Below are 13,275 nucleotides of genomic sequence, written 5' to 3' on the forward strand. Positions count from 1 at the left end.
CAACCTGCAATTACTCAAATACCCATTCTTTGTTATATTTTGTATCATAACACGTACAATAAGATCTAACGTGAACATCAAAAATTTCATTTACCAATTAAAACAGTTGCAAAACCGATTTATTTCATAATAAAGTATACACATGATTATGTGGCGTCATCTAGCGGTGAGACTTCAGGTGAGAGTTCACTATTTTACGACAAACTTGAGCCTTTTCTTCATAGATGGAGCCACATAATATGTAGAACACTGTTTTCATTTTTATGGAAAAATGAGGTTTACAGCTGTTTTAATAAATAAACTAAATTCTAAAAGTTCATGTTAGATCGTATTCTACTTGTTAAGATATTAAATATAAAGAAAAATGAGTATTTGAGTAATTGCAAGTTGCACCAAGGTAGTTGTACCATCTAGCGGTGAGAGTTCAAAACTATTTTACAATAAACTTGGGGCCTTCTCTCATAGATGGCGCCACAGAATACTTGCAAAACTGTATTTTTTATTACCTTCAAAATGAGTTTTAAAACAGTTTTAATTGGTAAATGAAATTCTAGAAGTTCATGTTAGATCGTATTGTAGTTGATATGATATAAAATGTAGAGAAAAATAGATAATTAATTAATTCCTGTTGGCGTATGTTCGCGACACGATTTACCTGTAAGAATGGGAACAATTTTGCGACAAACTTGAGCGTTTTCCCGATAGAGGCGCTGAGGCGGCGGGATTTTTAAATGTTAAATATTCTTTTTAAATAAACTACTAATTTAAGATTATTCTGTATACTATAACAATGTTACTGTGTAAGTGTATCTCTGTTAAGTAGTATAATAGAATAAATATAAGTAAATGGTCGAGAATAGAGTTCCTAATATAGTAAAAAGAGTACAACAGAGACTCGTACAATGAGCATACATTTAATATATAACTGGCTACAGGAGTACTCAGTAGGAACCAGGAAGAATCTTTCACTTTCGTTTCGACCTGAATAGCTCCCTGAAGTATCATAATCTCTAAATTCCCGAAGCTGGCACTTAAACGACCACTCAAGCCTTGGTCCCATCTGGAGGAAGACTGCTTGCTGGGCCTTCAATCTTTTCATATCCCCTAATCTGAATCCTCCCGTTTCTCAAACACTATATCGAGGATCTTCTGACTTCTTCGAGAGTGTACGTTTCGAAATACAATAATATTTTGTATAACATTCGAGACAGAATAATTATGCTGATCGATCAGTACTTCAACAGTTGAGTCAAGGCTAGAAATCTTTCATACGTAAATATAACTTCAACATCACGGAAGTAAACGTGGTCTACGATAACAATCTGGTCACGATAATCTTGAGTCAGTAATTTACACCTGGATAGGTGTAAATTATTACTTTCGTCTCCTCTGAACCCCTCATGCTACGTGATTTCAATTTAAAAAATAACTATCTTCAAATGTTTCAAGTGTCTCTCACCTTTCGTTTGTTTTAAATTATTTCTTTTATTTTCTTTAAATGCCCGATACTACGTGACTCGAATTTAACGAATAACTGTCTTCAAATGTTTCAAATGTCTCCTAACTCAAAGCCTAACCAACTGTTGGCTTCGATAATTTCGACAATATTCCCGTGAGTTGATTAAAATGAGACACCCGATATGAACTAAAACCGACTATTACGAGTAGAAAATCACTTGTCATCGGACGTGGATGCAAAAAGAAGCACATTAACATGAAAGTTCTCTGCTGGATAAATTGCAGAACGAAATAATAAAAGTAATAGAACATAGAAGTGAAAGTGTTTAACGATTTGCTTGGTTGATTACAAAAAGACACTCCAAGAATTTCTACGTGTTCCTGATTACATATTTACTTGGAAATACAATTATCAAAGTAGATGGGAACAGCGATTCTCGAATGAAAATTTTAATAACAATACGAAGATTTGAACTTATATAGTTTGTTCTCTAGTGTTTTGATGAGGAGAGGATTAGGATTTTAATTAGGGATAGGATGGAAGTCGAAACAAGGATTCGGTAAACACCACGATTAAGGTTAAATAGAATTTATTATTTACGAACATTCAAATATCTAAACACACACATGATTGCATACTAAACGAGGATGATGTGATTTCGAGATGATGTCAGGATCCCGATGCGGGACATATAAGTTTCAAGGACCTTTCATGGCTTTTTGTCATCATCCTTGTACCAATCCTCACTAAACAAACAAAAATCATGATGAATCACACTTACACATATATACGCTTAACAAAGTTACAAAAATTATGTACCATTTTAATTAAAGAAAGTATTATATAAATTTTATTTCCATCCACAATTATTATCAGCTTTGGTTGACTTGAATGGAGAAAGTTTCTTCGTTTAAAACAAGCTGATTAGACTCTAATCGTACATTTCTTAAACAAAGGAACTTTCTTTTCTCGAGTTAAGTATGACTCGACAATAATAGTTAAAGATTAACGTTTTATCAGTTTATTTACAACCGTTTCATCGACATGTACATACCATCCGGGAACATTTTCGGGCGCATCACATCGTTGTTGCTCCTCGTTATAAACAGTGCCATCGCTGCAGCCTTGTTCACGCGGGGTTACGCCATTGAGGCAGACATAGAATTTCTGACAGTCGTCTGGATGAGAGAATTTAGGATGATCGACAACCATTCCTCTAGTATCGACCTGGCTCTCCTTTGGACACTCGAAACCGTCTTTCAACTTCTTGTCTACTGCGCCGCAACCCTGATTGAAACAAAAATGTGCCATTAAACTATTCGAAGCATTATCGAATCTCACGGTTGTGATACACTTCCAAGGCGAAGAAAATTTAAAATGAAACAGACAAAATATGAACAACAAATTTCCTAAAAATTAATTTTTTTTTTTTTTAATAAATAGTGTTCTTCCTTTTGGTATCGTGTAATATCGCATACCATGAATGAAATTGATTTCAGAAAGCTGACCTCCGTTCCCTTTTAAACTGGATACACATATGACAGTTTCTCAGTCACATTCTTAATTAGAAAGATTTCTCAATAGGCAATTGATGTGAAAACTCGTTAACTGTCGCAGGCAATAGGAATCGAGAAGCGACAGTTAACGAAGAAGTATTTCTTGTGAACTGATAGCTGTTGCATTCGATTGAATACGACGAAGATATTAACTTCTCGATAAGAATCACAAATTCGAGTTCAATTAGAAACTTAACTTCGAAGTGATGATTTACGTGTAGCTCTTAACTACTAATGCAAAATATGAGTTTTATATGTTTCGTTATATCTTTCAGATAAGTTCTAGGAAGCGGCGGGGATAGCTACGCGACACTTAAAGGCGTATTACAATCAATATATCATACTACGACACTTCAACTTTCCACAGCTGTCCCCAGATACCGTTAATTACTCGATAGACATACTAATAGTCACCTGTCCGATCCATTAATTATTGGAGAGAACAAAATCGTTGGAATTACGAATTATTAATGCAGGAAACACCTAAATTGAGTGACACCGATCAGAAATTAGCATTAAATTGCGATTGTATCACTAAACCAACTACTAATGCAGGAGACATCTAAATCGTGTAACACCGATCAATAGACTGTGCATGTTTATGCATGGGGATATGAAGAGATCTATAACAATGTGCACACGTGTAAAAATATATAAAATATCAACAACGATATACATGTCATAGTTTAGAAGATAAGATATACTTTAATTGAAATTTCAATTCTTTTTCCGTATCTGTGAAAACATAAACACCCGCAGTCTACTGATCAGAAAGTAGCATAAAATCGCGTAACTGGCGAAAAAAAAAGAATGCGGAATAATTATTTACTTCGCGTCCAGCGCTGTCAGGCCAAACGCATGTTCCACTGTACTCGTCGAAGTGCAATCCAGTGGTGCACGTTATCTCGATGGCGTCCCCATCGATGCAATTGTAGAAGATGTTACAGACGGATGGATCCGGATGAGCGAAGAACCCATTTCGTCGTGGACACTTCTTCGTCGGTTGTGGTGGTTCTGCGAAGGTCGGGGAGATATAACGGGAATTAAAAGCACTTTCGCTACCTGTCGTCATTGGATCCTATATGTCAAGGACATTAACCGCAAAATACGAATGACACGTGTAAAGTGTCTGTCTGCAGATCTCGATTATTATTATTATATTTCCAACATTCGATACAAGGGTTTCTCGCAAAAATAGGAAGAGTATTCGTACCTCTCGCCGAGTACGCTTAATACTTTTGCGGGAACACCCGCAGGATACGCGATTGATAACAGCGATGGTAACGATTGGAGCATGCTTTGATGATTTTGTTAAACATTTCGAAGCCAATTTAGAAGTCATTTTCGTAACGACAGGCTATTATGTAATTTATTTTTAAGCTCCTTTAGAGGTGTTTTCAAAACATAATTTATTGAATTTGTTGTATTTATTGAAGTAACTTATTTAAAAAGAAAACTGATTACTATTAATAGCTATATTAATATTTGGAGTTCAATGTTAGTTCGAACATTAGAAAGTGATAATTGTGTGAAACATGTTTTCATATACTAATTTTAATAATATTTCTTTTGTATGTTGAAAAGGTCAAAACGTAAGGAAATAATATTTCGTTTGAGACTACAAAACTATATAATTAAGTAAACAAAAAGAATTGTTCTACGTAATCGTGCAAGTTCATTGAATCACTTATATATCGAGGAAAATAAAGCGAAATAGGTCAGAACATTTAACAAAAAAATATTAAACCTTGCTTGTATTGCTATGATCTACATGACCTAGGATTAATCTTCTATTACAACGGGTATTATAGGTATACTGGTTACAATAGCTTGACACGATTCTTAATGTCCTGAAAAGTGAAAACTATAATAAACTCACGTAGTTCGAGACGATCTCCACAGTCCACGTTGAATACATGATCGCATTTGTTGATTTTCCGATTCAGAGGATCGAAAACGAGTCCATCTGGACAAAGTTTCTCCGTTGCAACGCCGTCCGAACAATCATAGAATTTGTCACATTGTTTCGAATCCTCGTATTGGCCATCTTTGCTTGGGCAATTGAATGCAGCATCTATAATATCACACAATTCTTATGAACATAACAATTCACCATTCTTACGCGACAACAAAATTTGTTGTATAAAATATTGATCGCATATTTTCCACTTTACATTAAAATATTCACAATTTGTTTGAAACAATAGGATTCATTGTACCGAAATTGCTTTTAGATCTAATTTATACAGAATTTAATGATAGAAAATAAATCCATTTTGCATTACAATGTTTGCCTTATTTTTGTAGTATCAAAACTCGTTGTGCGAGAACACGCATGTGAACTTTTTATTATAAAATGTTGCAATAGATAAAAATTATGTAAAATATATTAGGAACTGATGTACATACTATTTTACCATTTAAAATATATATTTTTGTACGGACGTTTTTATCAGTAAATTTCATATTGTATTTTTATATGTAAATGTGTATATAAATACTACACATAAAACTTGATACTGAAATACTTACGTGTAACATCGAAATTCCTTATATTAAAACATGTATTTAAGTAATTTATATAAAATATCGGATTATGCATAATTTTACATTATATTTGTCCAAAAATCTCTGTATAAAATCAATCCTATCACACTTCAGAAGTTTCTTTCTAAAAATAATCTGTGTCGCTTAATATGTGTATAATCAACCAATTTTCTATAAAAATTTAAAATAAAAGGAAAGAAGATGAAGCCAATACCAAATATAAATAAAAAATTTCGTCGAAATAAAGTTGGCAACGTTTGCTTTTCCAAATAAAAATCCGAAAGTATAAATAATGAAACAGCCTGGAAGAAATTTCTGAAATTTCTCCACGACTGTTTGCTCCACGGGCGTTTGCTTTGTAAGATATACCGGAAATCAATGCCACGCTTTAAGGAGCATATGTATAAAGTAGCGTCGAAGTGCGATAGCAAACGCGAGGTGGTCGAACCCACGCTCGACTTCACGTCCTGTATATCGAATCCTTGGTAGATCGACCATTGTTTTGTTTCTTTATGCAACTTATCAGTTCCTACATACGTGTGGAGACGATTACCACCGCAGATATACTTATGTAACCATCCGAGCAGTGTATCTGACATTTACGCTTTAGAAAGTTTACGTTCGGCTGTCTCTTACGCACTCCCCGTGCAAAATGAATGCCTACGGGTCCCGATAGCGATAGAATGAACAATTTTTTACCGTGGGATGGACGACGTGTTTCAGTATTTAAATCGTTATGAAATTTTACCGGTTTTACGCGATGATTACGATACCGGAAATTCTCTTGCGTTTTAGAAGCTGCGGCAGACCGTGCCAACAACTCGAGAGAAAGTTCAACGTCTGTTTCAGTGAAATCGTTCTTTTTCTTGTTTCTTCTCACCAATTACCATGCACTATTTTTCTTTTCGAACGAAAACGTTGAATAAAAACGATAGAAACCTCGCACTCGCGGATACCTTTGTCTTGTGTATCGTCAAAGGAAATTGCAAACATACACGAGGAGTGAAAATTACCGAAGACGGTTTGGAACTTTCCTAATTTACGTGCAACCCAAATATATTCTTAAATCTATTTCGCTAGACTTCGTGCTACTAAAATTCTTACAAATGAAATGGCCCTTAATTATCGTTCAGCGATCGTGATGAACTTTCACTCAAATTTATATCGTTCAAAATGTAATCTTATGTGAATTCATAGAATATTGAAGAATTGCAACTGGAGTGTGTCGCAGTTTCTGATATTCCTTTTCTGGCAAGTTTCTCCCCATTTTATAAGTAAAATTATACGAAGTACTTACGCGTTGCTGTCGCTGCAACCAGAAGAATTAGAATAGGTGTTCTGATCATTTTTATCTTTTGTTCTCTGGTCTGATAGAAGTAGATCACGCAATCCAGCGAGGATTAGTTCGATCACTAGTCACTAAGAGACGATTGGGCAGGAGTTCGTATTTGTGGCGTCCCTTTGAAATGGTGTCTCCGTCGCGGAACACTGCAACTCTTCAGCAACTCAGCACAGGGTATACCCCATTGGTCCCCACTACGTCGAACGATTCTTCCCCACTTTCGCCGCGTTTTCATCGATGGATAACTGTCTAGAATCGAGATTAATCAGGAGGACCACGCGCTTTTACCCGTCTTTCTCTCTTCCAAATACACCAATCGTTGTTTATCTTCCTCTTCTTCGCGGAGTACTCTCACTTCGGCGTCCTTCGCTATTCTTCGCGGAAAAATTGAAATTACCATGATCTTTACGAACGATCTCTGCGGTTTTCCAATCTTTCGTAATGAAGTTTAAATGGTAAGAATTGTAGAAATTTGTTTCTTTCATTTTGTTTTTTTAATTGTTGGTAGTCGGGTCAACCACACCAATGGATTACTGATGATTCGAGTAGGAGTTCTCGTTGTGTGTAGGAGTTTTTGGAATTGATTTGTTTAACAGATTTTTTAAATTTTGATACTTCAGAATTGTATACTTGTGTTCGGTTTTGCGTTATCGATGTTATTGTGTTACAAACGAATTTATAATACATAAGGAATATATGTAATATAATATATATAAATAAAAATATATTCATATAATACTGTGTAATATTGTTTTGTGTTGAGCATAGAAATTGTGTAACCAACATTTTGGTTACGAAGTGGCTTAATGAACGTCTATTATATGACATGCTAGAAGCATTATACGACATACTATTATTAATTAGACAATTATTAATTATAAGAACAAAATTAATAATTTTAATTATTAGAACAAAATATTAAAAACAAATTATACTAGAATTTCCTTTTAATTCTTTAAATTAATTCGTATATAATATATGTGTGAAGATTAAGTTCCTTTATTCGAAAAACTGTGTATAAACAAATATTGACATCACAGAGGTATTAATATATGTAGTATGTACTCATTCAGACAAAATAATGTCAATATTATTAATGAAATTATTCCTCTTACATATTCCTCTTATGCAAACAATAATGATTTTAATTCAGCTTCATCGATGTAATTAAGAAGGAATTGAAGGAGCAATATCCACATTTTTTAATATGGAAGTATTAGTTTTATCTAATATTAGTTTTGCATTAGACGATGTTTGAGGTACTAACGAAATACGTGATTCGTGATCAAACTATCGTTGCATTGCACAAAATTGCTTCGAGTCAATAATTATGAAAGCGAAGCTAAAGTGAATTTATTATCTAGAAGGTATCGCGTTGCTAACTCCCACTGTGTTTAAGTAGATTTCGGAAGCGTTTCCCGTGAAATGTGAAGAACTTTCAGGCTACCAGCACTTTCACTGCTCACGGGAAAATTCCCGTGACAACACGCGATTTGAATTCGTTATTGGAGCGAAAAAAAGTAGAATACTTACAACAATGTCACAAATAATATGTCGGTTAATCTAATAAATTTTGTAAGTAATTTTGCTTTATGGTATAATAAAATGAAAAAGAAATTTGATAGGATTATGGTAAAAGTCTTAGATAACAGATTGTAAGTCTAGAATAGGAAACATGTGGAAATTCAAAGAACAATTTTGTTTAGTGTAAACCTTGAATATCATTTAGAAAATAAAGTAGACAATTGCAAGAAACATTTCGTTCGCGTAATAACTGACAAATATAATCTAAAAGAACTAGGAGACATTAAAGAGTGCTTTGTTTACATTTAGTTTAATCATATTTGTGTCATAGACGAATACCAATATATACACTTGAAAACTTTTAACTGTGTTTATGTGTTTAATTAGATTGTGAAGTCTACTATTAAAAATAAATTGCTCCATGCACGAAGCAATTTCATCGTTCCATTATAAGAAAAAGGCGGTTGTATTAAGAAGTGTTTTATTCTCCAGGTGGTATTTAATAAGTCAAAGAATATTAAAATCTACAGGTGAATTTAGCCTTAAATCTACACCGGTTTGGGGATTTTTCTTCTACTGTGTCCACCAGTGGGTTTTGGTTTCGGCGGTGGGTTTTCTAACGCGTCCAACTCCTCGTCGGTTAGCTGACCTTTATACCAATCTTTGCTGAAATTTTATAACATTTATTTCATAGAGTGTATAATAATTTTCCTAGCAAGGTAAAAAAGAAGCAATACACTAAACCACTTGATCATAATTTGTCAATGAACTATGCAACAGTATAACCTCCACAATTATAATATAAAATTCTATAATGTAATCTAGAATATCATATTTATTAAACACAATGGGCATAACTAGACATAATTAGACTTGCTAGACAATTCGTTGCATCTGCATAGTAATTGTTGCATAGGCCCTGTTACAGGTTGGATCAGCCAAATTATTTGGCCAGGGCCTCACACGATCAAGATAACGAGGAAATCTGTATATCCTTATAGTCGGTTCATAATTTGCTAACAATACGAAATACTTTTAGTGTAAAGAGTCACATCACTGCGTTTTATCTCAGTCAGATATGTTAGCTCAACCACTAAGATTTATCCAAGAGATCCTACCTTAAATCTGCCCTCATTAACCACTAGAACAGTCTCCAACTAACCTGAAGTTTATTATTAAATAATTGCCAAAATTATTCTTGAATAGTATCACATGAAATTTACTACACAGTCCTACTGCCACATGAGACACATAACAAAGCTACTTTTTGTACTGAAAGTACTTGATACTCCATAAGCTTTACTCCAAAGCTAATGATAAAGGATTGTTTTAAAATACCAAGGACCTCTCGATCTATAATACGATTTTCTAGGCACTATCGATACCTGAACTTACCATTCGGGTATTTTTCGAGCCCAGTCGCACTTTCCTGTGCGTTCGTCGAAAGCTTGTCCCAGCTTGCAACCGCTCCTCCTCGGGATTTCGCCATTCACGCAGACGTAAAAATATTGGCAATCCTCGGTGTCAGGATAGCGAGGATGCGTAGCGGCGACGGACTCGTCAACCTTTGGACAAGTAAAATTGAAAAGTTCTCTGGAGCCGCATCCCTTCTTCTGGGCCTCGTCGGGCCAATTGCAGATACCAGTCTTCTCGGAGAAGACCAGACCGTCGGGGCAAGTGATCATGTTGAACTTCCCTTCGACGCAGTAATAAAACGTGTTGCATATCCGAGGATCCTCGTGGGCGAAGTAGCCGTGCATTCTTGGACAGTGCGGGGTCGGCTGTGGTTTCTCTGCAATCGAGTTTATTTACAACAAATTGTCGCAATTGAACATCACCCAGACAAGTACGACTTTTTTTTTTATTAACAGAACTATCGACATCCTACGTCTGTTATACATAATGCTGTACTTTTTTTTAAATAGAACAAAAAGAAACGAATCAATTTAGCAGAATAATTGGGCTTAATACTGTTTAAATAATACGCATTATAAATTGTAGTACAAGTATTACGTAATAAGTGAGTAATGCTAAGAAGTTAAAAGCGATTGGCCTGGATAGTTCTAGTGTTAATATATACATTTAATAGTTAATGTCTAAAAATATAGAGCGTTTTGATAAACACGTGGAACCTTTTCCAATTCTTTTTCCAATTCTACAATGAATGAAAAAGTCCCTTAGCACTTTGCAATTTGGAGTTTCTTTATCGAGATATAAGCAGTTAAAGAGGGACGTTTGATTCTCATGTGTGAAGAATGGAATATAAAATGGCGCTCGCTTGGTGAAGCACCAGTAAACTTTAAGTACTAGTAACCGAGTGACGAAACTTAATTTTGTTGAATGGCAAAGAACTTTCCGATTCCTTTTCACGCAAGGAATTAATTTTGAGAGAATTTATACCATTAAACTACAAAAGTGTATAACTACGAATTTATTTATGATCAATAAGAAGAATAAAATTTTAAATGGACGTGGATGTTGAATTACTCACGCAGTTTTGGTCTTTTGGAGCAGTCTATTCCGAACGGTAGATCGCACTTCTCGTGCTGTGGGCTGAAATCGTTAAACACCAAACCGTCGGGACACAATTTTTCAGTGAATTTCCCGTCCCGACAGTCGTAATATTTGTCACACTGTTCAGCTGCAGCGAAATAACCGTTGGGTTCGGGACACTGGTCCGAAGATTCCTCCTCGTCCTCGTACTCTTCTTGCTCAGTAGCAGGCTGCTGTTTCTTCTGCAACGATGGCAATGACACCTTTCGACGACTCTGCTCGGCTGCCTCTTGCTTCCTCGTCAAAGCAACGGCAGTGCCTTAAGAAAAAAACAAAAGAAAAAGAAATTCACGACATTGGTACTTTCAGTTAGGCCCCACCACAAATTTACACAGAAAAATGATTGAGAAATTCGTGTGTCATCGTGAGAAATTCATTACTTCGTGATACAGTAGAGTACGGTACAGTAGAATCTCGAGAAAGAGCAACCTATCTACATACCTAAATCTTATTTTTTAATTGTTTTAACAGGTCACGTCTACTTCTAATTTAACGTTCTCTATTTTAATTAATTTTTAGTCACCGATTGCTTCTTTCAAATTTAACTATTTCTTTTGTTCCTACTTGTTTACTTATTTCTTTGTTTATCGTATTATAAATAGCGCTCCGCTGTAGAAACTCATAGTCGAAACCGTCGTTTATAATAAATGCTCTGTGGGCAGCAAACATAAATTACGCTTTTAACTTTGAAACGAGTATCCCTTGGCCTTCTATGTAGTTTGAACAGTCTGTACGAACTAATTATCTCCTAATAAACTATGGAGTAATTGGAGCCTGTCCAAACAATTAATGGCGTCACGTCTAAGGCATGGCGTGCTAGGTAAACTTTACTGATGAGTTCAACTAGTCGATCCCAGAGGAATCGTAACAATGTTATTCAGAAGTATCAATTGTTGCACAAAAAGAAAAGGACTTTTTTTAATGTACCTCTAAACTGGTGTGGAAGCCTCTAAAAGGCGATTTGAATCTTTCTGGATCTCTGAAAGACTTTAAACATTCTAATAGCAGAATCGTTGAAGTAACACCATGTCCGAGGCAAGGTGTACCAGGTCAGCATTACTGACGACTCCTACATAATCCGAATAAAATACGTTTTTCTAACCTTCACCGATCCAGAAGAACTAATTTCGCTGCTCGTTTCACGATGGGACCTTGCACGTTCGTATAAAATTCAGAAGAGGATTTTCTACATTAGTATGTATTGATATAAGAAGACATTAATTTCTACATGTCATTGGTAAGTGTATCAAAAGCTTCGTCTATTTTCTTAAATTGAACATTATAAGTTTATAGGTTCTCGTGGATTGATGCTTTGAATTAAAAATCTCAATGGATAAAGTTCTTTTAATTCTAATTTCTATCTACACTTTATTTCTGCCTTGTTTCTGACATTTTCCTAACCAAAACAATTCATACACGTTCGACCTCCGTAGGTACTTGATGCTTTGAATTAAAAATCTTAGTAAATAAATTTCTTCTAATCCTAACTTCTGCCTTGTTTCTCACATTTTCTTAACCGAAACAATTCGTACACGTTGGTACTCCATAGGAACTTGGTGCTTTGAATTAAAAATCTTAGTAGATAAATTTCTTCAAATCCTAATTTCTATCTAAACTTAATTTCTGCCTTGTTCTTCACATTTACGCAAGCGAAACAATTCATGTACGACCTACGTTGAACGTAAATTGTTCTCGTATTCCTTTCATGGGAGAAGGTGCGGTAGTACAATGCGGATGTGTACGCGTCGGCGAACAAGAATGAAAAACGAACAGGGGGAAAAAAAATTAGCAAGATCGGAAAATAAAAACGGTGAAGGGCAGGAGAGGGTCAACTGGTCGGAGTATGCTCAAGGCGGCGCGACGTTTTGCGTCCCTGAATAAACGCCGGTCGCACGTAAACGCCGGTCGACCTCGCGAACGGAAGAAAGCGAGAAAGTGGCCGGGTCTCCCGTGTATCCGATCGGCCAGAATTTAAATGTCGTTTAATCGCTCGGACCTGTTAACTTTCCAACAGTCCATATAGATTTCGACTGATTTTTGAGGATCTTAGACTGGTTTTAGCCACGGTATAAATAACTGCGACGCTGATTTAACCTCTTCATGTCTCCTACACGGTATACAATGGGCTTCGAACTATCCTTTGGAATAATTAATATCTTCAAACGATTAACATCACAGACCAACAAATGATTGTGTCAACAGTGGATGTATGTAGATACGCATGGACTGTGTTATTAACCGACTTCGAAAAGGAGGAGGTTACTCAATTCGACATGTATATATATATATATATG

General features: G+C 35.3%; 2 protein-coding genes across 2 annotated transcripts in view; both read right to left on the minus strand.

Moving 5' to 3' along the window:
• Window positions 1–2,065: 2,065 nt before the first annotated feature.
• On the minus strand, window positions 2,066–7,032 carry LOC128880768 (protein obstructor-E). The gene is made up of 5 exons (XM_054131184.1): window positions 6,860–7,032; window positions 4,895–5,089; window positions 3,845–4,029; window positions 2,514–2,746; window positions 2,066–2,205 (listed from the first exon to the last, which is right to left on the minus strand). The coding sequence occupies exons 1-5, from the start codon at window positions 6,906–6,908 to the stop codon at window positions 2,169–2,171; spliced, it is 699 nt and encodes a 232-aa protein (XP_053987159.1). The 5' UTR covers window positions 6,909–7,032; the 3' UTR covers window positions 2,066–2,168.
• Window positions 7,033–8,719: 1,687 nt separating this feature from the next.
• LOC128880737 (protein obstructor-E) overlaps window positions 8,720–13,275 on the minus strand; it is a 6,685-nt gene continuing 2,129 nt past the window's right edge. The window contains exons 2-4 of the mRNA XM_054131120.1: window positions 10,920–11,240; window positions 9,824–10,220; window positions 8,720–9,094 (exon numbers count right to left, since the gene is read on the minus strand). Coding sequence (XP_053987095.1) covers window positions 8,977–9,094; window positions 9,824–10,220; window positions 10,920–11,240 — 836 coding nt within the window. The 3' untranslated portion in view covers window positions 8,720–8,976. The remainder of the gene's footprint in view (window positions 9,095–9,823; window positions 10,221–10,919; window positions 11,241–13,275) is intronic.

Source organism: Hylaeus volcanicus, chromosome 8 (genome assembly GCF_026283585.1).
Source record: "Hylaeus volcanicus isolate JK05 chromosome 8, UHH_iyHylVolc1.0_haploid, whole genome shotgun sequence".
Lineage (NCBI taxonomy): Eukaryota > Metazoa > Arthropoda > Insecta > Hymenoptera > Colletidae > Hylaeus > Hylaeus volcanicus.